General features: G+C 33.8%; 1 protein-coding gene across 2 annotated transcripts in view; it reads left to right on the top strand.

The window, feature by feature from the left end:
* MYO6 (myosin VI) overlaps positions 1-23,619 on the top strand; it is a 148,559-nt gene extending 124,940 nt beyond the window's left edge. The window contains exons 24-36 of one of the 2 annotated variants that reach the window (XM_080805710.1): positions 940-1,030; positions 2,021-2,171; positions 3,900-4,108; positions 4,967-5,045; positions 5,913-6,073; positions 8,173-8,199; positions 8,590-8,619; positions 10,880-10,918; positions 14,572-14,675; positions 15,592-15,723; positions 18,401-18,427; positions 21,010-21,228; positions 21,778-23,619. In XM_080805710.1, the coding sequence (XP_080661836.1) occupies positions 940-1,030; positions 2,021-2,171; positions 3,900-4,108; positions 4,967-5,045; positions 5,913-6,073; positions 8,173-8,199; positions 8,590-8,619; positions 10,880-10,918; positions 14,572-14,675; positions 15,592-15,723; positions 18,401-18,427; positions 21,010-21,228; positions 21,778-21,977 (1,469 nt within the window). In that variant the 3' untranslated portion in view covers positions 21,978-23,619. Of the gene's footprint in view, positions 1-939; positions 1,031-2,020; positions 2,172-3,899; positions 4,109-4,966; positions 5,046-5,912; positions 6,074-8,172; positions 8,200-8,589; positions 8,620-10,879; positions 10,919-14,571; positions 14,676-15,591; positions 15,724-18,400; positions 18,428-21,009; positions 21,229-21,777 lie in introns of those variants that run through there. The other variant, XR_013966971.1, reaches the window with a different exon arrangement.
* Positions 23,620-24,968: the final 1,349 nt, after the last annotated feature.

Raw genomic sequence — 24,968 nt, 5'->3', positions numbered from 1 at the left:
ATTGTGTAGAATTATTGTCGGTAACTTGATTAAATTTATAATTGTCGTTGCATCTCCCCACTTGCCAGTGCTAGGCACTTGAAAAGGATTAAGTAAGATATATCTTATTAAGAGAAAAGTAAGTCCCTTTGACATAACCAAAAGGGACCACGCACACAAAGATTATTATTGAGGTCTTTTGTTAGACGGTCATGTATATAGATAAAAAGAAAGCAATAAGAAAGAAAAAAATAACAGTTCTTTTTCCGACAAGTTTTCTAAGTAAAATATAAACACATTTGTCACTACAGTTCAGTGCTTTCAGCTTTATACATTGCATTATGGTAGAAAACACATTATATTTAAATTATTGTGCTACACCATTTGTGGATTGTGTTGTGCAATGGTGTAAGCAGTAACCAGACAGGATCTTTGCAGGATGTTTATAGAGAAGCTCTGAAAAAAATGTTTCAAGGTCAGATTAGTGTAGAATATTCCGGATATCTGAAGTTAAATAGATCCCTTTACTGTAGGGCTCTCAGAGGCTTCACTATGTGTGTTCATTGTGAATCTTCTACAGGTGGTATAACATACAGCTTTTCTTAAATTCATTTGACAAGTGAACCCTTTTTTTCCAAGCCAGACCTGTTAACATTAAATAGAATATTTAATATTCTATTATTTTCCTAGGACAATTTGGGAAGCAATAGTGTGACATAATAAGGAAATAACACATTTAAAATGTAAATCTAGCCACACACATGATATACTTTTTATTTTAGGAAATAAGGGGAATTAAAGAAATGTTGAACTTCATGATTTGTTATCTGGTATAATATGTTCATCACAATTTCATGTGTCTTGAAAATTGCTTTGTGGAAATGAGCGGTTTTTAAGAATATGATATGCCTGATATAAACTGAATAATTGTCTATCATTGTATTTTCCTCTTACACATAGTGAAAAATAAAATAAAATACCGAGCTGAAGCCTGCATTAAAATGCAAAAAACTATTCGAATGTGGCTTTGCAAAAGGAGACACAAACCTCGGTAAGATGAATAGTGCCTAAAGAATCCTACTAAACCTATTTACCCTAATACAAAATGGTTATAAAGTCATAATGAAGAGCAGTTTGGACACTCTTAGAGTTTTCTCCATTCTCGTGTTCTTTGTAAAAAGGCATATTATTTGTGATTTTTTATTATGTACTTGAAATTAATTAATGAACTAATTCAGTATTTTATTACTTGCCTCATACTACAAAAGGATATGAAGTACCTTAAAAAATGTAAACACTATAAAAGGTTGAAATAAATGGCTAAGAGAAACTCTTTTATTCTGAGTATTTTATTATCTTGAGTTTCTTGATAATCAAAATGTTAAATTGGCATTGTTTTTAAAAAAACCTCATTAATGTTTTCACCATAATTCTCAAGATTATCTATAGGAATTATATTGTCTCACTATAACTTTAGTCTTTATTTTTGAGTCTTATTAATTTAGACTTTTTAAACTTAGAGTCCTGAATAATTGTTAATCCCTAAACCTTTTTAAAGAGATTAGATAACTCTTTTAAGTTCTATAATTAGAAATCTCAAATTTTCAGAGTAAATATAGAAGGCTAAATATTACTGATAGGCATCAGTGTCATTCATACCCATACTTGATTCTTTTTTACCTTCATTAAGAGATCTAAAAAAGAGAATCCTGGATAGTATGAAAACAGAAGTGAAATACCCTATTTATTTATTTATTTATTTATTTTTAAAGATTTTATTTATTTATTTGACAGACAGAGATCACAAGTAGGCAGAGAGGCAGGAAGCAGGCTCCCTGATGAGCAGAGAGCCCGATGCGGGGCTCGATCCCAGGACCCTGAGATCATGACCTGAGCTGAAGGCAGAGGCTTAACCCACTGAGCCACCCAGGTGTCCCTGAAATACCCTATTTAGCAGTATGTTTGGCATTTTATTAAGATGAAAAATGTATGCATAGCATTAAGTGGTGAATTTAAACTCTGATGAAGTTTATCTTTACAGCATTGATGGCCTGGTTAAGGTGGGCACACTGAAAAAACGACTTGATAAATTTAATGAAGTTGTCAGTGCATTGAAAGATGGAAAACCAGAGGTGAATAAACAGGTCAAGGACCTTGAAATTTCTATTGATGCTTTAATGGCCAAAATTAAGGTATGTAATTTTAATCCAAATGGCTTTTTTTTTTTTATAATTTAATACGCTTGTTATTGGTATTGAATTTTATAGAAAAAAAATCTCTTTTTTAAAAAAATACAAATGTTGCACAAGTTGAGTCTCAGTGATGGCAAGTGATTCTCATTATGTTGTTCTTTCTGTGTTTGAAATTTTTATAGAAAGAAAAAAACTGAAAAGATAATTTTTATGCAGTTTCATTTGTTAGGAAAGTCCTCCTTCCCACCCAAAGTAGTAACTGAAATACTATACTCTGTTAGTAAGCTTTTATATAATCATTACTGAGACAGGAGTAATGTGAGTTATTTTCATTTGTCTCATTTTTTTTTACCTTCAGAAACTAATTTTCAAATTATAAAAGTAATATTATGGAAAATTTGGAGAAAACCACCAAAAACCCCTTAAGCCTCAACAATAACATTCAGCTATTACTCTGTTGCATAGTCACCTTCCAGTCTTTTTTAGATGCACGTTTATATGGTTCTCCTCAGAATTTAATTTTGTGCCCCTTTTGTTATAGTATGTCTTGTTCCTGTTATTACATTATCTTTATATTGGCTATATCATGAACTACTTAGGGGTTTTGAGCTTAGCAGTTAATTTTCCCTCAAGTCTTTTAGGGAAAAAATAATGGGCCTCTTTTTTTTTTTTTGTCTTAATTTTCATTTATTTAATTACCAGTGGGACTGAACATGTTTTTGGTATGCTTATGTTTTGATTAGTTATAGTACATGTTTATTCAAACCTTTTTCTGTTATATTTTAGGGTATTAATGTTTTCTTATCCATGAGTCAGTGCTGTTGTATGGGCTATAATACCTTAAAGCAAGGTATTATAAATTTATCATATTATCTGCAGATATTTTATGTAGACAGTGGTAAATCTTGGAGGGAGAATGGAAAAAGCAGTGCAAGAGAAGAATGAAAATGCTTTGGATAAACTGAACTGATTTTACAAATCTGTCAGTAGCCATTTCTGTGTATGTGGTATTATTGATGAAGGTCAACCCAGCCACATTTTTTAAGGCTAACTTAGGAATATCATCCAATAGTTTTGGTGTATTTTTTAATATCTTAAATATTCCTTAGGTACTATTTGAACTTTATTATTAAAGAATTGTAAACAAGGGGCGCCTGGGTGGCTCAGTGGGTTAAGGCCGCTGCCTTCGGCTCAGGTCATGATCCCAGCGTCCTGGGATCGAGCCCCGCATCGGGCTCTCTGCTCAGCGGGGAGCCTGCTTCCTCCCTCTCTCTCTGCTTGCCTCTCTGCCTACTTGTAATCTCTGTCTGTCAAATAAATAAATAAAATCTTTAAAAAAAAAAAAAAAGAATTGTAAACAAAAGCAAAATTAGCAAATCATTCCTTAAAACAAAATTTTCAACTACAGTATGTTACTTCATCTACAGTACATCCTTAGATATTTGATTACTTGATTAATAGGAAATAGATTCAAATGTTTGTCTGGAGAGATAACTTAAAAATTTTTGAACATTATTTAATGTATAAATAGTATAACAAAGATAAAGGCCTTATTGCTTACCAACTTTTCCAGTCTTTGCTGTATGTACTTTTTTTTCATTATGGTAAAAGTATGTGACATTAAATTTACCATCTTAGCCATTTTAAAATATATAATTCAGTAGTGTGCAGTATATTCACATTGTGTGGCAGAAGATAATTTTTAAGTACATGCTTATTTTTTTTAAGTCCACTATGATGACAAGGGAACAAATACAGAGAGAATATGATGCACTAGTGAAAAGCTCAGAGGAACTTCTCAGTGCATTACAGAGAAAAAAACAGCAGGAAGAGGAAGCAGAAAGGCTGAGGCGTATTCAAGAAGAAATGGAAAAAGAAAGAAAAAGACGTGAAGAAGATGAACAACGTCGAAGAAAGGAAGAGGAGGAAAGGCGGATGTAAGAAATTTATATTGTTGTTTTGAATTAGAAACTAACAGAATAGTGAATTCTTGGTGTTGAGGCTGGTTAATGAATATTTTTATTTTTAAAAGTTATATTCTTAAAACACTGATTTTTTAGAATTAGTTTAAAAATAGAGAAAAGTTCATTATATAATAATAACATAATGATTAAAAAAATTTTTTTTAAGATTTTATTTCTTTATTTGAGAGAGAATGAGTGAGAGAGAGTATGAGAGAGGAGAAGGTCAGAGGGAGAAGCAGACTCCCCAAGGAGCTGGGAGCCTGATGTGGGACTCCATCCTAGTAGTCCAGGATCATGACCTGAGCCGAAAGCAGTCAATCAACCAACTGAGCCACCCAGGCGCCCAACATAATGATTTTAACTATAATCTGGGGTTTTTGGTTAGACTGTTACACCTGATGATTTCTTAACTTCTTTTTAAAGCTGTGACTTGTTATTTTATAAGCAAGAAAAAGGGCACTTACACTTTTCTGCATTTTTGAAACAGCTTTATGGAAGGTTGCCACATAGGGCAGTCAGGAGTTGTAAGAGTTGTTTAATTGGGGGAGGAGGAGAGGGAGGACCATGTGATCGGGATTGCAGGTAGGCTTTATAACCAAGTTAATCTACATGTTTAAAAGTTACAGAATATAATTGTATTTGTTTTTGTTTATTACAGAAAGATTACTGTCAGTAGAGTTAGATTTTGTGTTTTTAAAATAAGCTGATAATATATATAGCCAGGAGGTTAATTTGAGTTCTCATTCTATAACCTCTGTTTATTAATAGTTAAATTGCCTTCTGAAGGATTTTTTCTATAACATTTTTGAGGAGTTTTCTATTTTTTGTTAGGAAACTTGAGATGGAAGCAAAGAGAAAACAAGAAGAAGAAGAGAGAAAGAAAAGGGAAGATGATGAAAAACGTATTCAGGTATATAATTATTAGACAGATTCTTTCAGAATAGAATCTATAAGATTATAACACAAAAGGAGTTGAAAACAAATATTGATTTGCTACATAAGCTGTCTTTGGTTTACCCCAGAGACAAAGGCATTTTCTGTAGTGGTTATGGGAGGGACTTTGGAACTAGGGAAGTAGATTCAGATCCAGGCTCTGTCCCTGATGGGAATTGTGACATTGCACAAGTCACAATGAGTAACTGTGGGCTATGGGTTTTTTTCCTCTGAGGAATGGGCATAAATGATAGTTGTAAGCATTAAATGAGTTGGCACATGTTTAAAGCATTTAGAACCTGAGTGCCCAGTTCAATAAATATTAGTTTGTTGTTATTATCATATTCAGGGGAAAGTCAGATGAATGGTCACTTAAAACAATTGTAATTTTATATCTTTGTAGATACTAGTATCAGTAAGTTAGAATTAAGATATTCTCCCCACCCCCATTTTTTAAAAAGTCCGTGTCTGAGAATAATTGATCACGTATTTGAGTTTCTGTTTGTCTTGGCTTTCATAATTCATCCTGAGCGCAACCAACCTTTAAATCCCTGACATCCGCTGTCTAGCTGCAGGTGTTAATGTGATACCTAGGGTTCTCATGCAATATTTGGGATACTCTTGGTGATAGAATGGTGGAAATGTGGTTCCTCCACCTTCGCTTGGATTTGAGAAAGATAGGAAGCATTAATCAAAATCTAGAAGAGGATGGAGACTGGAGAGATTTGTGATTAAACAATTTGTATTCCTTAGTAAAGAACTTGTGTGGGGCAATTTTAGATAGTATCTATCAAGTAAACAAGTGGAGAGAGAGCTTGTTGAGGAGGTCTTCTATCATTGGCAGGCTGAAGTGGAGGAGCAGCTGGCCCGACAGCGGGAGGAGGAGTCCCAGCAGCAGGCAGTTCTGGAGCAGGAACGCCGGGACCGGGAGCTGGCCCTGCGGATAGCCCAGAGTGAAGCTGAGCTCATCAGCGACGAGGCCCAGGCTGACCTGGCACTCCGGAGGTACTGGGCCCCTGGGTGGGGTGTGATGCCTCTGCTTTCTTTCCCTCCCTGCTTCTCATTTCAGTGTGAAGGGCCTGGGGGAAAATCATATTCTTTAGGTCCTGATCTATTTTAAGTAAAATCATTTAAAAATTGTTTGTATCCACTTTTATACCCAAGCAAATGAAACAGTTGATTTCATCAAATTGTTGAACTATTGAAAATAAAATTGATATTTTAGCTCATGAAACATCTCAACTTTTACTCTGAAATTGTCAAGGAATATTGTACAAAAAGTGGACATCTAATTTCTAAATACCTGCCATTAAATACTGGCACAGAAATCAGTATATTATAATCCAGTTTAATATATTTGAGGTTGGAATGTATTATCCTAATGCAGTTTTTTTAATAAACACCCTAACACTTAGAATGAGGAAAAATTTTATATACACACCCATCATGTTTCACAATAGATTTCCCTTTCCAAGAAGGAAGGTTTATCATATTGAAGTGTTTTAGCTACCCAGGTTTCCAAATTATCTCTAAATACTGAATTTTATTGGAGTGTGAAGAAGTATGGGTGTTCTTGTTGAAAGTTGCAGGAAGGTCTTAATATAAAAGATTCATTTTTTAAAATTTAGAATATAAAGACATTCATTATTTTGATTATTAGTAAAAACAGAGCAAAACTAGTTTGTGGGGTTCCTTTGTACATAGGTGTATAAGTTGTATATATATTGAGAGGCACATAGATTTATGTAACCATGCTTTTCAGAATGTCAGGGCACTGTTTGTAACAAAATATAATTATAAATAAAGTGTAACCACTAGGTGTTGCTATTTCCTCATGAAAGGAAAAAAACTTCATTAAAATGGCAAGGCAGTGATTGGATTTTATTTAGCTAAAACAAAAGAATGGGAAAGGGTTGTTGCCTTCATGTTTTTTCTAGTAAGTGATTACATGGGGGAGCCCTGGGGCCTGAACTGTATATGAAAGTGTATTGCATTTAAATAAACTGAAAAGGTCTACCAAACACAAAGTATTATAATAATTATTAAGCTCTTGGGTTTGAATCCAATATTTGAGCTCTTTGTTTACATTTCACTGTAATTTAAAAAATATTTTCTCTGGGCGTGGCTCTTCTAACTGCAGACTCAACTTAGCTGCTCTTCCGTTCCTTCCACCTGTGTTATGTTGGAATGTCTGGGGGCCTTTGTGCATAACTGAGTAGTAGCTGGGCCAGTCTCCTAAATGAACCAAGCTCTTACAGCTGCTCTCCCTGATGTGTGTGAGGAGGCATTGCAGTTGACCCAAGGTGGCTTCACTATGGCTGAAGTTCATTTCTAAGGGACTCATTATTGGAGTCAGTATTGGTATTCATGGCCAACCAAGCTTTACGTTTAAGCATTTGAAATATTAAACTATATCCAGTGCCATTCCAAATAATATGTATAAGATACTGGCTCATATGTGGACTCCTTCCCATCTTCAGAAAGGTGCACGTCTCACAAGGGTGAGTGGTCTCTTGGAGAACGAGTGGATCATTCAGTAACTTTAACATAAATGACAAGTTACCTGCGATTTAAGTTAAGCAGAATTAACTATGTAATGATACCACTGCTAAGTAATTAGGAGATATTTAAACAGTTATGACTTGAATTGCAAAGAGTTAGTTTTAGTTTTCCTGTGAGACGGCTTCTGGGTTGTGGTCCCCACCTCTGTGGAACGCCCCTTTAAGTCCTTTTTGGCAGCCCTTTCCAGGAAAGCTTTCCCTGACCCTCATGTCCTCATGAGGTCCTACCCTTCAGAACCTCCTGGTTATTTTATACTTTGTACTACAAGCATTAGCACTTCATTATGGATGATGTTCTATACATATTTTCCATGTTTGATAATTTCATTTTACTGCATGGGCTACAAGTAAATGTTTCTGAATGTTTATTTTACCTTAGTTAGCACTGAATTATTTCTGACAAATTTATGAGTAAGAACTCACTTAAGTAATACTGTTCTTAATATATAGCATGAAAATGTCATTCTTGGGCTCTGTGATGCATTAAAAAATATATGTAAATAGATTCTGCTGCATTAAACAATTTCCAAGTTACTTTTCCAGCTTGGGTTCCCGTCCAGTAACTTCTAAGTAAGAATTGTTTTCTACATATGTTTTTAAAATATGATCTTAACTACACATATGATCCTTGATGCAAAGTGATTTCACATTACCTAAAATGATGAAATAATACTCAGATTCTGTTAAAAAAAGCATACTTCATAGTGCATGAGTTTTCTAATCTAAATGTAATAAATTTGCTCTTTAATTTTCATTGAATGCCTTTAATTTATGCTTTTCTCATAATTTTTAGGGAAAATTTTAAACATTAAAATTTTGAGTGATCTCGTAGATTAAAGATAATGGCATTTTTTTTAACGTCAGTGAGTAAAGTCATTGAAACACAAATTTGTCACAATCCAGTTTTTCATGATTCAGAATTACTGAATGACATTAACTAAAATACATTATTTTTCACAGAATCGATGGAACAAGACCCAAAATGACACCGTATGTCATTTCTCTTTTCAAAATTCGATTTAGTTTTATAACCTTTTTTTTTCTTTAACAGGTGGTTGTTACTTTTTAGGAGAAATAGTTTCCTCACTGTAGTAAATTTTTGTGGGTTTTTTTTTTGCATATACTTTATATATACTATATAAAATTCTGGAATATTTATGAAATCTGAATTTTAACACTTTAGGACCCCCACTGTAACATTTATAATGATGGTTCTCAACTTTGTCAGAACCTAATACCAATGACAGTTGTTTTATAAGTCATGCAACCTGCATAGATAATTCTCTCCAAACATTACATGTAAAAGAGGAATCAGAGGACAGTAATTTATAATAAAACAATATTTAATATGAAAGTGCTCACAACTATAGGAAAATATAATCAAATACTGAAATATTTTTATTTATACATAGCATCACCATAAATGTGACAGCTACACATGCAAATTGATATAAAAATGTTATATTGGTCAATTGAATGCCGTGAAATTGTGAACAGTGCTTTGTAAAGTTCTAAACAGAGTTAAGTACAATCTCGTCTCCCTACAGTAGTTGCATTCCTAGAAAAACTCTGTGAATGTTAAAACCATGCCAAAAAGAAAAGGCTCTTTACATGTAAAAGTTTGTTTACATGTAAAACTGTTTGTATGTGGATAAGTTTCACCTCTCTTAGATGGACGTGTCGGTGTCACATGGGACCCGGGACAGTTAGACATATAGATCTCTATATGATCAGCAGACCATGAGGTAAAGAGCTTAGAAAGGCCACATGAATTCCCTTTAAAATCTGCTGTGGGAAAAAGAGTGGAGGAAGATTTAGGAGAAAGGGATGGTAGAAACAGATGCTCTTGCATACCAAGAGGTAGGGTGATAATGTAGGAGGCATCTGGGTGGCTCAGTCAGTTACATGTCCAACTCTCAGTCTAGGCTCAGGTCATGATCTCAGGGTCCTGGGATCAGATCAAGCCCGGAGTTGGGTTCTGTGCTTAATGGGGAGTCTGCTTGAGACTCTCCCTCTGCCCACTCATGTATGCACATGCACAATCTCTCTCAAATATATAAATAAATCTAAAAAAAGAAAAAAGAAAAGAAAAAAGAAACCTTGAGGTATGGTGGTAATAGAATTCAAAATATTTATTAAAATCATGCTGAGTTTGAAAGTTAGAAAATTCTGACTAGCCTAATTGGAGATTGATAAATGGATTGCTCAGTAGATAATTTTATACATATTTGGGTTTTTTACTTTGTCTTTTGAATCTCTGATCATCAGCTTTGAAAGATTACTTTTTCTCTGACTGTGCTTGTTGGATAACTTCTGTCAGCCTCTATTCTTAGCCAGTGTTCATTACAAGGAAGGAGAATTACAGGAGTCCTTTGCTCCTTTATCATCACGTGACAGGCATGCAGGAAACTGCACCCTAATGCAAACATACCCTTTCTCTTTTCTTATGATTTTTACTCATTTGTAAGAGGTTACCAGAGTCTGATGAATAGAATGAGCCATGAGAAAATGATTAATTATGAAGGAAGGAAGAAAGAACAGGAAAATAAAATAATGAGATTAATGAATTATTGATGAACATGATGAAACATCCATCCCATTTCACAGAATTAAACAAATATTGAGAAAAGTTACATTCCCCTGAGTAATAAAAGTAAGTTTTGCCTTTGGGAAATGTTTATCCTTAGAGAGTCAGAATACTCTGGTGTTTAACACATACTTGATGCATTTGAGTTCTTCTACTTTTTTTAAAATCATGCTTTGATTTAGAATTTTTGAGTTTAAATATACTAGACTCTTAAACACTGACACTAGAAAATTGATTAACTAGGTGTCACTGTTATGTCATCTAGTTAATATTTATTATGCAACCCCAGTGCAAAAATCTTTCTATAGAATCTATATCTGCTGAGTTTCCAGTATGCATTTAGAACATGCAAATTATATGCCATACATAAAAAAATACCACAGAAGCATGGGTGTCATGAGATTTTATCTAAAAGTTCCTACTGCAAAAATGGGGTTCAAGCAAACTTAATTGTATTTAAACAAAAATTTGCGTATTTTATGGTTATATATAATGTTGAAAAGTGTATTATTATAGTCTTTTACAAAGTGAAATGATAGTGAATGACTAATAAATCAATAATCCTATTGAAAAGATATATTTTTAATTACACTTTTAGATCTTTTAGGTAACGTATGTAGTTTTCTTTTATATGACTGTGCTGTATTATTATTTTTCTTATAGGGAACAAATGGAGAAGGAAATGTCAGAATTTCTGCGTAGGTTAGTGCAGTGGAATTTGGGGAAATAAGTGTCACCTCAAAATCATGTTTTTAAATCACTGTTCAGTATTTGGACCAGAACCTGTTATATGAATAGTCTATTCTTTCCATACAAATTTTCTGTACAGGAAATGTCACTTCACCCTTATACCACTGTAACATAAAAAGATAAAAAACAATGCTCTAAATTGGTGCTACTCAATGGGGACACCATTGGCGTTTTGGATGGGCCTGTTCCTTGTTGGTAGTATTGCCATATTTATCACTGGCTTCACCAATTCGGTCTCAGTAGAGGAACCTTTCCTCTCAAACCAAATAAATGTTTTGAAACTTTCTATGGAGGCGGTGGTGTCCCTCCCCCTCCTGCCCACACTCCCATGTCAGCCGGGAACCTCTGTGCCTAGTTCCTAGTTCCTAGAAGGGGAAGTAGAAAAGAGTGTGGTTTCTGAGGGCCTTCTCCCCATAGCACATGGTTTAAAAACCACTGATATAAAAATTGAGCCACCGCAGACTATGACCTCCCAGCAGGATCTGGTCCTTTACATTTGATATCAATCAGTAACATCTTAACTGTCAATTTTGAAGTTAGAGTTAATTGAAGGTCTTAAAATTAATACACTTTTTTAAAAATCAGAAGTCAGTTTTTCTACTACCTCATATGTCATTTACATGATTGTCTTCATAACAAACCTAAATAATCAGTAAATTAAACCTTTATTTTGCTATTTTAATAATTCCAGAGATGGGGAAGAGCATTTAAATGCATTTCATTCATGTATTTAAGATGCTGAATATGTTTTTTAGCATATGTATTTTGATGTAATACAAATGAAAAGTTAGTAACAGTAAACCATATTTTAAGCAATAATAATTTGAATTCAATGTTATTTTTTGAAGTATCCAAATATACCTTATGTATGTTGGCACTTCATGTGTATTCTGACAATCTATAAAACTGTACATTATGTAAATTTACTCTCTTCCAAAAGAAAATAACAAAAACCTGTAATAATTTTCAGCTGCTCTCCTAGAAAAGACTCTTAGAGGTGCTAGGAAGAAAAGATGATTTTTTTGTTAGTTTACTGAATGGTGGTTTAGGGATGTAGAAGAGAAAAAAAAAGAATATTTGAATAAATGTTAAAACATAATTTATTTCTAAGGGTAATAGAGAGACCTTGTTGACACACAGCTGGCTCTTTTTGAGCGAAGCAATTAAGAGGAAAAGCTACATGGAAAATTACCAGTCACGGTGCTTAAGAAAAGGATAGATTCTGCAATAAATCTAAAACAGATCCAAACCTAAAAATGCAGGAAGAATGCAGGAAGAACTAACTTGCCACACATTATTCTTTAGTCAGGCTTATGTGTTAGTGACAATCATCATGTCTAACCATTGTTAAGTATATAGAGTGAAGTGTGCTATTTTTTTTATTCCCTAAAATGAAAGTATAAATAGGCCTTTTAAAGAGGCCCGCAGTACCTTATTTATTTCATTGCTAAGCTTCGTATGGAGGAATCATTTCCTTTATTTCAGGAAGAAGTATACATATTTTCACACATCATTTCTCATTAAATGTCTATGTCTTGACTGCCAAGATTGCTGTTATCTTTCAGAATGTGAAATAATGAGGAAATATGACCTCATTTTCAGGTATTTTATACCTTGATCATCCCTCTTTAAGAGGAAATATTTTCTAAGTAGTGGATGATAAGAGTAAAATTCCTTATGTGATACCTGAGAAGCAATATTTTAGTACTTTTAAAAATTTAGTTCTTTTCATATTTGTGCCATCTTTCTTTTTATGTCTTGAAATGTGATGTGTTTAAATTCTTCCTTTGTTACATTGATCTTACTTGCGGCTTACTCTAAGTGTCTGCTGTGTGACAGGAGTCATCTTTTACTGAAAAGTAATGTTTATTATTACAGAAAAGAAGTCGTTTCCATATTTTCTGAATAATTATTTCAAATTATGTATATAGAAACAAGTTGGAAGCCCTGAGTAGCACTGCTATGAAAAAGTTGTATTTATCCCATTTTATTTTTTAATTTATTATTTTATATTTATATATATATTTCATTTATTTCTTCTTTCCCCATTCCAGTGTTCCTACTTTACTTGTGCTCTTTGAAATCTGTTATGTCTCATGACCTAAACCTCGTCCTTTAATTAATTAATAATAACTATTATTATTATTTTTTAGCTTACACAACTCTCAGCTCCTAGCACAGCTGGCCTAAGTGGGTACTCATTAATGTTTGTAGAATGAATAAAGCAAATAAAGGAAGGCAGAGTCATGACTAAGACCAAGGCTTTAGAGTCAGAACAAGCTGGATTTCAATCCCATGTGCAACCATTTTACTAGCAGTATGGGACCTTGGGCATGATCTTTATTTCACTGCTCTGAATCTTGTCTACTCATTTTTATTTTATTTTTCTTTATCATAAGTGTACTCTTTAATTCCCATCACCTATTTCACCCGTCTCTTCACCCATCTCTTCTCTGGTAACCATCAGTTAGTTGTCTATAGTTAAGAGTCTGTTTCTTGGGTGCCTGGGTGGCTCAGTGGGTTAAAGCCTCTACCTTCTGCTCAGTTCATGATCCCAGGGTCCTGGGATCGAGCCCTGCATCAGGCTCTCCGCTCATCAGGGAGCCTGCTTCCCCCTCTCTCTCTGCCTGCCTCTCTGTCTACTTGTGACCTCTCTCTCTCAAATAAACTAAATCTTAAAAAAAAGAAAGATTTTAAAAAAAAAAAGTCTGAAAAAAAAGTCTGTTTCTTGGTTATCTGTTTTTTTTCCTCCTTGCTCATTTGTTTTGTTTCTTAAATTCCTTGTATAAGTGATATCATATGGTATTTGTTGTTCTTTGACTGACTTCACTTAGCATTATACACTCTAACTCCATGCATGTTATTATAAATGGCAAGATTTCATTCTTTTTAATGGGTGAATAGTATTCCATTGCATATTTATACCTTAAATTCTTTATCCAGTCATCTATCGATGGATACTTGGACTGCTTCCATAATTTACTAGTTGTCATATTACTCAGTGAATATGAGAGCATGATTTTATTTCCTTCTAGCACTTTCCTAAGTGTTCTATTTAATAGTGATGCAAAAAGTTATAGAGGTTTCCAGACTCTGGCTGTTCTTTTAGCCCATCTTTAATGATGAAGGCAGGGCATTGTAGTTTGGCTACTCACCTGTTGACCCCGAAACATCCAGATACTCAGGGAGGTTCTGAGCCAGTATCTCTGGCTGGGGCTTGGCTATCTGTAGCTTCAGTAATCGGCAGGTGATTGTACTGTGTGGCTTTATGGCTCATAAACCCTTAATGGTTCTAATGATTTTTTTTGAGAAATCGGGAGGATTTCCTTTTTGATTTTGAGGAATATATATAAAGGTATTTTTAACTTTAGAAGTTCTGATTGAAAACATAATGTGGCTATTAAATGGCCCATTGGAAAATTTTAATTTACCTAGGAATCCTATAGTATACCATTCTTAATCTCATCTGTCAAAGATACAAAAATTATTATGTTTTTCTAGTAGTTATTTCCATTTCTCAAACTTAGATTCATTTTCTAGCCCCTTTAGTCAACATTTCATTCATGTTTCTAGTTTAAACATGCAAAAATATATAATAATTACAGAGGTCCTGCTGTACAAGCCACCAAGGCAGCTGCTGGTACCAAGAAATATGATCTCAGTAAATGGAAATATGCAGAACTACGTGATACCATCAATACTTCTTGTGGTAAGTGTATGGAGGTCATGAAAAATGGGAAGGCTCTGTGGCTGACAGGTAATAAAGAAATACCTAGATGGGGATGTAATTTTTTTTATTTTTTAGCATATAAATTAAGCCATTCTCTTTGTTATTCTCACCTTGAAGTGAAGGCATAGTTTACTCACAAACATAAAGGGAAGGCATACTTACTAAATTCATTTTGCCTGTCTCTTATCTAGGTGAGAGAGGAAAAGCATGGAGAAATTATGGTATGGGCTGTGTTAATGATGTACTTTGCATACATAGGTCAGAATCTTGAACTATGTATGCTAAGTAAAGAATGGCAATGCAGTCCTTTCTTTTTAAAGCTATTTTTCTTCCAACAGAACTGTAAATGCTATATCCAGATGATTCCATATAATTGTGTTCTTGTTTAAATCATAGTGTTTGAGTTTAGGATGTTATACCTAGGAACTAACGTACCAAATTGTGTGGAATTTGGTATGTTCTCTCTCTCCTCACTGAAGTTATCTACATAAATACAAACATAAAAAATCTGATTAATGTAAATCTAGCTTGTATTTGAGCACAGTGACTTTTTACTCTATTTTTGTAGCCTCTGACCTGGGACAGGTAACTTAACCTCTCTGATTCAGGTTCACCTGTAAAAGACCTATTTAGCCCAGGGTTCTGTGTAGAGCAAATGATATAGTAATAATGCATAAGAAAATGCTCTGTAAATGTAAAAGATAATATTGCCACAAAATGCTTATCTTTATCAATAATGTGCTTACTTTTGATTTTGTACTATTAATTTAAAAACAAAGATTTATTATATGTATAAATGTATATGTTTATGTCACAAACTAATTATGTTAGACGATTAAATTAGAATGCTAATTCCTTTTTTTGGTGGGGGGGCCTCTTTCCATATAATCCATAGATATTGAGCTCCTGGCAGCTTGCAGAGAAGAATTTCACAGGAGACTAAAAGTGTATCATGCGTGGAAATCAAAGAATAAGAAGAGAAATACTGAAACAGAGCAACGTGCTCCAAAGTCTGTTACTGATTATGGTAAAAACAAATCTGTACTTTTAAATGTTCCAGAGTATCTGTATATAATGTATGTAACTATACATAAGACTTGGGGTAAAATATTCAATACAAATTTTCTCATACTGTGCAGCTGTGATCCGTTGAGCCTAATACAACCATAGTGCCTTATCTTTCATAGCATTATTTCTGTTATTATGTCTTTAAGGTCACATTTATTAAGAAGTATTTGTATATAGTCAAGATAAATTTTGGAGATAAGAATATTGTTTATACTAAAGAACTTGTGCAGTAATGTTGTAAATATGTATTTTTCCACATATACATATATATACATATAGAATGATTACATGTGGAAATGTAAAGAATACTGTGAAATAAAGAATGTTTGCTGCAAACATTATTTTACAGTACTGTCAAAATATAAGAGTGAGAAATAGAAGCTTGGTTTAGACCAGTTTTGCCTATACCAGGATTTGAGTTTTTGACTGAGATTCAAAAACTAAATTTTGTTACTTTGTTATGTATACAAAAGACAAAGTTGTATACTTGAAATTGGAAAGTAGAGGATAGACCTAACCTAGTAAAGTATGCACTAGCTTTAACATTAATTGAGAATACCTGTGATATATGAATTGTAATTTCAATCTTAAAACAATAATTGGAATTTCATTTGTTCAGTTTGCTACTTTCAAACTGGCGTAATTTATTGGCTTAATTGTGGCCATTGTCAAAGTGACAACATGTTTAATGTTTTCATTTTAAAAGTATATTCCCAGCACCTGGTAGTATAATTTAATAATACATGACCCAAGGTGAGATAGAAAATGAGCTCTCCCTCACTACCTTCCTAGCAAATAAAAGCAATGTTTGATTAAAATCACTTAAATGGTAGAGTTTTAGTATTTCCAAGTTGTTGTAAAGAGTAGATTGAGTAAAGGAAAAATATTAATAAGAGAGAGGTTACTGTAGTGATTATGCAGGAGGTGTCCTCAGTCAGAGTACAATGTGCTGGAAGGGCAGTGAGAGGTCACCCAGAATGAGGAAATGGCAAGCGGAAGGCCCTCTAAACATTGATATTGTGGCCACCTCTCTCTTCGCCAATTTACAAATTTATCCCTGGGAATTGAAAATAGAAGGATGATTCCATTAGCAGTTCACTGTACCAGGTTTTTAGCCAGTTACCTTTGTTTTGTAAAAATAGCAATGGGCTATTCCTTCTAGCCATAACCTTTTTAGCTGTAATGTTCTAATAATTATGGCCTTTAGGTGAAAGGCTTTCATCGTGTTGTTCCCCCCCCCCCCAAATTTAAACATCTGAATGATTGCACTTCTTAAAACAAGAAAAGTAATGTTATAATATATGGCATATACATTTTTAATGAACACATAAATGTTTCTTGTGTTTTTAAACCAAACTTTGGTACTGTACTCATCCAGCTTTGTCCTCAAAGGGGGAAATGATACAAGGTATACATGGTATACCTTGCTTTGTTCTTATAATGTTTCCACTTATAATATACCCTTTGAAAGAACAAAAGAGTAGATTAAGAAAATTTCCCAAGAGTCCCCCATCTAGGTATATGTGAACAAATTCAGGAACTTTATGTGAACACTCTCCACACATATGTCTCCTTCAAAGAATTTGATTATGGGCAAATTTCAGTATAAAATATAAGTTCTGCTCTGAAAAGTACTTAATTGCTCTCTCTATTTTTTTTCCCATGTGTAAAATACATTCTGACACAGAAGTACAGTGTAAAGGAAAGGTGAAGTGCCTCAAGATGCTTAACAGTTGAGAAAATTCTATACTTAGGTTGCTTCCTAATGGGGCAGCTAATCAGCCATTAAAAGGAACTACTCTCTATTTTAATATTTAGAAGGGTTAGAATTCCTTAATTTGAGAAAATAAATTGACAACTTATGATTAACAAAAACATAACTAAATATTATTTTAGGGTAATACATTGACAAATCATGGTAAAGTCTTGTAATTGGGTGTGGAGAGCCTCAGCCCCTCCTCCTGTGTGCTGCACTGGGTGAGCATACTCTCCTTGTATCTAATACAGAAAGAGATTTCCAGAAATAATTCTTGGGGCAGTGGCAGATTCCGCAGTAAGAATTCACAATGTTTAGTTGATTAAAGCTGACTTTGGAGAGTGATTTTATTTCATAGTTCCTAAAATAAAAATTGCATGAGTTTAAAATTGAGATAATTTGAAGAAATTTAAACATACTGAGTGTTTGTAAACATGGCAGTACTTTTTCTCTAAGGCACCTATTTTTTTGATGAATTTAGTTTTTTACTTGTACAGAATTTCTAGTAATGCTTTGAAGGTACTAGAACATCTACTACTGAGTCATTGTTTTGGATTTATGTTTGAATATTATTTTGTCCCAGGATTACAAATGAAATATAATTTTAAAATTTAGGTCCTCTTTATATGTCCATCAAACAGAGTTTCCTAAAGCATAGTCAAAAAGCTTTTTTCTTTCTTTCTTTTTTTTTTTTAACCTTTTTAAATCAGAAAGCAGAATCTACTTGTAGATAATTCTGAGAGTATTGGCTGTGGACAGGATATTTTCTTGTTAGTCACCACCTCGATTGATTGGGAAGCCTTTTTATAAATTACAAGAATGCTCATTTAACAGTTCTGCCATTTTTATCTTTTCTTCAACATAAAATATTTATTCACAGATTTTGCACCATTTTTGAACAATTCACGTAAGTCAATGGGTGGTAACTTATGAGCTAACTGGAAGATGGGTTAAGAATATAAAGTACTAACTTCTATTAAACATTGTTTTGCTACAATTTTTAACTAGAGTTGTAGTACATTAATGTTGGTTTGTCTTTACTAAGATATTTAATTTCAGATGATGCTTTCATTTGGGTCACTCCAAAATATATTTGCAGAACAAAATTAATCTGTTTTATGAAACTACTTCCTTTTAAAAAAATAACTGGCACTTTATGCTGTGAATATACACAATTTTCATTGTAGCAAAACTCAATAAGCAGCTGATCTTTTAGAATAAAGACTAACTTCAGGTGCTGGTTTCACACACACACTGTTACAGTATGAACACTTCTGTCCAGAGATCTGAGTTTTGTATGATAATGTACACAGGTTTAATAGGATGCCTCCTAATAGGAGATTATTCTCTGACTTGTATAGATCACATCCTGTGATGCATATTTTTGATAATTTAAAAGCTTGGAGTCCTCTTTTTTTTTTTCTTTTTTAGATTTTATTTATGTATTTGACAGACAGAGATCACAAGTAGGCAGAGAGGCAGGCAGAGAGAGAGAGAGGGGAAAGCAGGCTTCCAGCCGAGCAGAGAGCCCGATGTGGGACTCGATCCCAGGATCCTGAGATCATGACCTGAGCTGAAGGCAGAGGCTTTAAACCACTGAGCCACCCAGGCGCCCCAAAGCTTGGAGTCCTCTTAATATGTAGTAAATATTTTCTGCTTCAGATGATCAGTAATGATTTGGATATAATGCCATATTTGTTGCCAGCTTGTTGGACCTGGCTTTTTTTAAGTGCTTCTAGTAATTTATAGGGCCAGATTTAGAACTTATTTCATATGTTAAAGATGACACAGTAGGATGTGAAAGAGTCATGTATTAGTTTCAGATGTTCAACATTTGTATCTTTGTGCTTTTCCAGATGAACATTTGTGGAAATGAAGGCTTCCTTAATATAATTTCTGTTCTCACATAGTTAAAAAAAAGCTATCAAAAACTTTCCCTTGAGTTTTATTAATTTTACTTAATATATTAAGGTATAGGAGACTGTTAATTTAAAAGAAAAAAGCAGGTTAATTTAACAGGTGACCATCAATACCATAGTAAGTTCCTTATCAACTGGGTATTCTAAGTTACTGCTTAAGATGGAGGGAAGGGTTTTTTTTTTTCCTTACCCTTTTAAAGTTCTTTAAAGTAGGGTTAGCATATTTTCTGCAGAGTAGGTAATTTCTAAAACTTGAAATGGAAACACCAAATTGTAAGTAGTTTGGAGGGACTACAGGAACAAAAGAATAAATGAGCTCCTCTCTGTTAACACGCTAAAGGTGATGCGGCTTTTTAAGTCACTAACACAACGGGGCCTCTGTTTCGTTCTTTCATCGGCATATACAGCTTTGCTAACTGCTTTTTGCTTTCTCTCGTTTGCACAGAAATGAATTCAGCTGCTATAAAGCTTTTACTATTGTGTAAAAAGTTTAGAATAAGAGTATTTTCATCCTTTCAGTATTTGGAAGTTCTTACAAAAACCCTGTGGCTGTTCTTGACTTACACATATTCTGTAATTTTTCATTGACATACTTGAGCATTTCAGTGAGATTCTTAATTGAGCTGCAGTAAATGGTTGGTCTACTTTTAAAGTTGTGAGAAAACGCATTAAACAGACTTTTCCAAAATTATAGCTGCTGAAGCTGTGAAGTTACTGTCCCAGAGAAATGTTTATATTTGCAGATAAAATAAAAACTCAGCTGTTTCATTATGAAACTTGAGCAAGGGGGAAAAATTGATATGAGTGCAATGTCCAGTCCTAGCAGAAAAGCAAGGGTTTTTCTTTTCTGTAACAAAGAGAACCAAATACTATACACTTTCCACTTACTTCAGTGGATTTTATTCCAAGAGAAATCTGATTTTAGAGTAAGCAAATACCTCTGAGGGAAATTGCATGGTTTTACTGGTTACAGTTTTTTGTTGTCATGAAGTTGTCTAAATATTACTAGTAATATATGTCTTCTGGCCATTTTAAATCCCAAAATCAGTTGGCAAAAGAGCAAACTTTTGTCTTCTACTTTTCCAAGGAAACAGTGATTAAATTGACAGATATCTATAGTTCTTTACATTTGTGAAATTACGTCCATTTGTTTTATCATGAATAGTCCCATTAAAGTTATTCTGTGACCTTTGATTTTGAACTCTTTAGAGATAAAATATAAATCCTAGCAAATAAAACTAGTTTGCTGTTCTGCCATGTGAGTTTCAGGTTACTGATACAGACAGTCATTTGTGGCAATCTACTTGGGCTAGTTTGTTTTATTGCTGGTGTTGCAGTGTGTGTGTGTATGTGTGTTGCAATGTTAAGGGACATCTTTAGGGAAAGAAAATTCTAAGATCACACTAAGTTTTATTCATTTATAAGTAATTAATATTTACATTTTGGTTTAAAGTTATTACTAGGAATCCTCTTCTTCTTTTCTTAAAAATGTGTAGTGCATTTTAGGATTAAAGGCTGTTTTCATTATCCCCTGGGCTGCTGGTGTAACTTTCCTTGTTCTTTGTAACAGCTCAGCAGAACCCAGCCTCTCAGCTTCCTGCCAGGCAGCAGGAGATCGAAATGAACCGACAGCAACGCTTCTTCCGCATCCCATTCATCCGCCCTGCCGACCAGTACAAAGACCCGCAGAATAAGAAAAAAGGCTGGTGGTATGCCCATTTCGATGGACCGTGGATTGCCCGGCAGATGGAACTCCATCCTGACAAGCCACCCATCCTTCTTGTGGCTGGTGTGTATGATTCACATGGAAAAAAACCTTATAAAGCAAAAAAGGATTATAAACCCTCTGAATGAAACAGTCTAATATATAATGTAATAACTCATTAAATTTCAGGATTGAGGAATGGCATTCTGCAGTTGGATCACATTTCCAGTTAATTGAGGGTTAATTTATTTATGATGTGAAATAGCTTAGATTAATTATGTCCTTTTAGAGCACATAGAAACTTGTCTGTGTTCTAAGAACCTTTTCATTGGTGTTTAATTATATCAGTTGATTTTTAATTGTTTAAAGAAATGTAGCAGTTTTGTTAAAGCTGGTAACTTGTTTGATCAACTGCAGTGTTAATACTTTCTGAAAGTGTTCTTGGTGGAGGACAAATTTAACTTGTTTCTGGTGAATTTATTAAGCAGATTTCTGTCGTAAAGAAAGAAAAGAAAGTTTTGAAAGTTCTTGAATAGATGAGAATTGATAACTGTAACAGTTTCAGGAATAAAGTTTATGGTAAGTGCTTCTGAAGAGATTGATGGCTAATTCTCTGATGTCTCCCCTGTGCAGGTAAGGATGACATGGAGATGTGTGAGCTGAATCTGGAAGAGACAGGCCTGACTCGAAAGCGTGGTGCTGAGATTTTGCCAAGACAGTTTGAAGAGATTTGGGAACGCTGTGGAGGCATCCAGTACCTTCAGAGTGCAATTGAGAGCAGGCAGGCTAGGCCCACATATGCAACGGCCATGCTGCAGAATCTATTAAAGTAGCAGCCTTCCCTGCCATGGGAACCCGGGCTGTGGTACCAGGTCAGGTGTGTGCCCAGAGGTGGAACCATCCCGTGATCATGTTAGAACTGCTTATACAAAGTGAACAGATTTCGGTAATCATGGCTTTTTGTTAATTTCAGGTAAATGATGGTAGTGAATTGGGGACCTAAACATTATTTTCCTGTATCCAGCTGTAACTGTTAAACTTCTCCTCATTCTAATACTTGTTAACACTTGGACAGAATCTGACATTTCTCCTTCTTTGTCAATAGACTACCTTGAAGTCCATCATAATTGTTCTCTAGGAAAAGAAATTTCTTAAAAATGCAAAATACTTTGGCAAGGATGGCATAGAACCCATAAAGCTGGAATAATGAAACCTTAGCTTAAAGTTTCTTACAAAAGTTAAGGCACTTAAAATAATCAAGGCACTGATATTTTGATCTGAAAAGCTGTGTACTTTTTTAAATTTACTTTTTCAGAAATTCATGGAAATTTGCATAGAAGATGGGAATTTTTATTTTCCCCCCTCCTTTGTAGTGTGTCTTTAGGTTGAGTAAAGCAGTTCATTTGAACTTCTAGAATTCCAGAAAAAGCCTGAATGTATTGATGTACTCTGTGATAAAGAAGGTACTCACACAGTATCTTGCACAGACTTATTTTTCTTTTCTATCACATTGTGTCACTATAAAAAAATATTTCCTTCTATTCCATGGACAAATAAAGGAAATTCAGACCATTTAAATGCTTAAAAGTTTTGAGATAACTTGTTTCTCTAAAAAAGGAAATAGGTTTTCAGTGGCTCTGCGGCTGAACTGGACTGAATGCAAATACTCTTTCAACTTCATCTCAATTGTGATTTTTGTATCAGAATCTTGTCCAAGTTGTTTCCTATGATTTAAGCTAGTGTTCTGCTGCAAAACATCTTTGTTTTTAAAAAATTCCTAGTGTCTTTTTTGGCCTTGAGATTTTGGTAATTGTAGAGCTGTTTTATAAGCTTTGTGATTCAAAAGTCCAGTACTTAGTAAGTAATTGCTTATTTCATGTAACTGATAATTTAATTTTTTTTCTTTGTGTGGTGTTAGTTTTGATCAAATGTCAGCAGTTTTAAGCCTAATATTTATGACTTTATGTTAGGAATTTGGAGACAAAGATACATCAAGGAGTTATGTTGACATTAATTCTAATGAGTCCTTGTTAGTATTTTAGAATAAAATTAGAAGAATAAAATTATTCTTTGCACTTTTTCTCCCTAAATTTTAAAGACCTTAACCTTTGAAATGGATTTCTAGTGATTTTTCTTTTCTAGAAAGAATACCTCAGTTAGGAAAATATTTCCCAGCTGATTAGATTAGTGCTTTTGAGCCACAGACACTGTTTTCAGAATTGCTTCTCTCATAATACGTGTCTTAGTACAGAAATATTTATTTATTATGATACTGTGCAAATGATTGTCTCCTGGTAAAGAAATTAAATGGTCCTGTCTGTGCTGTTGAGAATGTGAATATGATTATCTTTAGAAGGCTGTATTACTGCAGAGATTCACCCCTCCCCACCCCTCCATGGGTCATTTGGTCCCTGCGATTGGTAACAGAAGCTCTGGTTACTGAAAATAAATGACCTATTCTCTCTCTTCTCATCACTCGCCTTTAACTGGTGTTTTTATTTGTATAGGATAGTGCATGATAAGCTTTACTAGTAGCAAGTAAAGTCCTTGAAGAAAACTTAATAACCAAATTGATTTTTAGTGAGTTGTCTCATTAGTGCTGTTTTGGGGAGTTTTTTTATATCTCCTAGATACATATAGGCACTAGATGGAAAACTCATCAAACAGGTTAAAATTATTGTAATGAGAAACTTAATGTTTTAAAGACATTTATCACAGGAAAGCATCATTGCAAGTCTTTAGTAGATCATAAAATTATAGTTTTAAGCCATTTTGTTGCTAATTATGTCACACAGCTGTCCTAGAACTTATCTATTTCAGGTAGTCTCCTGAGTTAATTTTGGCTACCAGGAGAATTGCCCTAGTTCAGATAGACTTACGATAACCTACATACACACACAAGCCCCTTTGCTGGAAAAATTTAGGACCCTATCAGCCTTTAAGGGAAATAGCAGAAATGGCATTCTAATAGATATTGATACAGCTGCTTTACAGTATTCACAATCACACCCATAAATGTTATGTGAAAACTGTAGGAATCAAAAGTAAATTCTTATTTTAATTGAGATTGAAAATTTGACATTTAAACCAGCATACTGTATATTAAGAACTAATCTTCTCTTAATGCTTGTCTTATTCAATATATGTTCCTTCCTTAATGTATACTTTGCAAAAGTAGACATACATAAAATATTAAAAATGAGAAGGAAAAATGTTTTCACATTCACTTTAATTATAATGCCACTAACACATTTGAGAAATGTATTATGAGCTGTGGGTATGCACTGAAAGTTTCTCTAATACACATATGTCAAGAGAACAATGAATTTTCTTAGTTGTAAAGTTGAATGGATGGTACCTTCTCAAAGGATTATGTGAGCAAAAAATAAAATAATGCATGCTGAAGTACAAGCCCACACAAGAGACATTTTATTGTAGCTCACATTCTGCTTCCTATAATGACTTTTTAATAGGTCATTCTTTCCGGTAACACAGTGAACACTTTTGTAAGAAAATATATCTTATGTGGAAAATAGGTGGTATTTATGGAAGCTTAGCTAGAGAATAGAGAAATTCACAAGCAAGAATAATAATGAGGATTAGTTATAGAGCTTTATTAATTGGATTTTAAAATTTTTTCTTTAAATTTTCATTCACAGGTTATTACTATGGTTCTCAGGGGATCCAGATACGTAGATCTTTGGTTTCTCTACCTGAAGTACCTTAAGAGTACTTGGATAAGTAGAATAAATATTTATTGGATGAATCAGTCATTCGTTAATACGTTGTTAGTGGTAGGTCTACCTCCTTTTACAGAGGAGGAA

This window comes from Martes martes, assembly GCF_963455335.1.
Source record: "Martes martes genome assembly, chromosome: 6".
Taxonomy (NCBI): Eukaryota; Metazoa; Chordata; class Mammalia; order Carnivora; family Mustelidae; genus Martes; species Martes martes.
The sequence above is the reverse complement of the archived record's forward strand: the minus strand, read 5'-3'. Positions and strand labels throughout refer to the sequence as shown.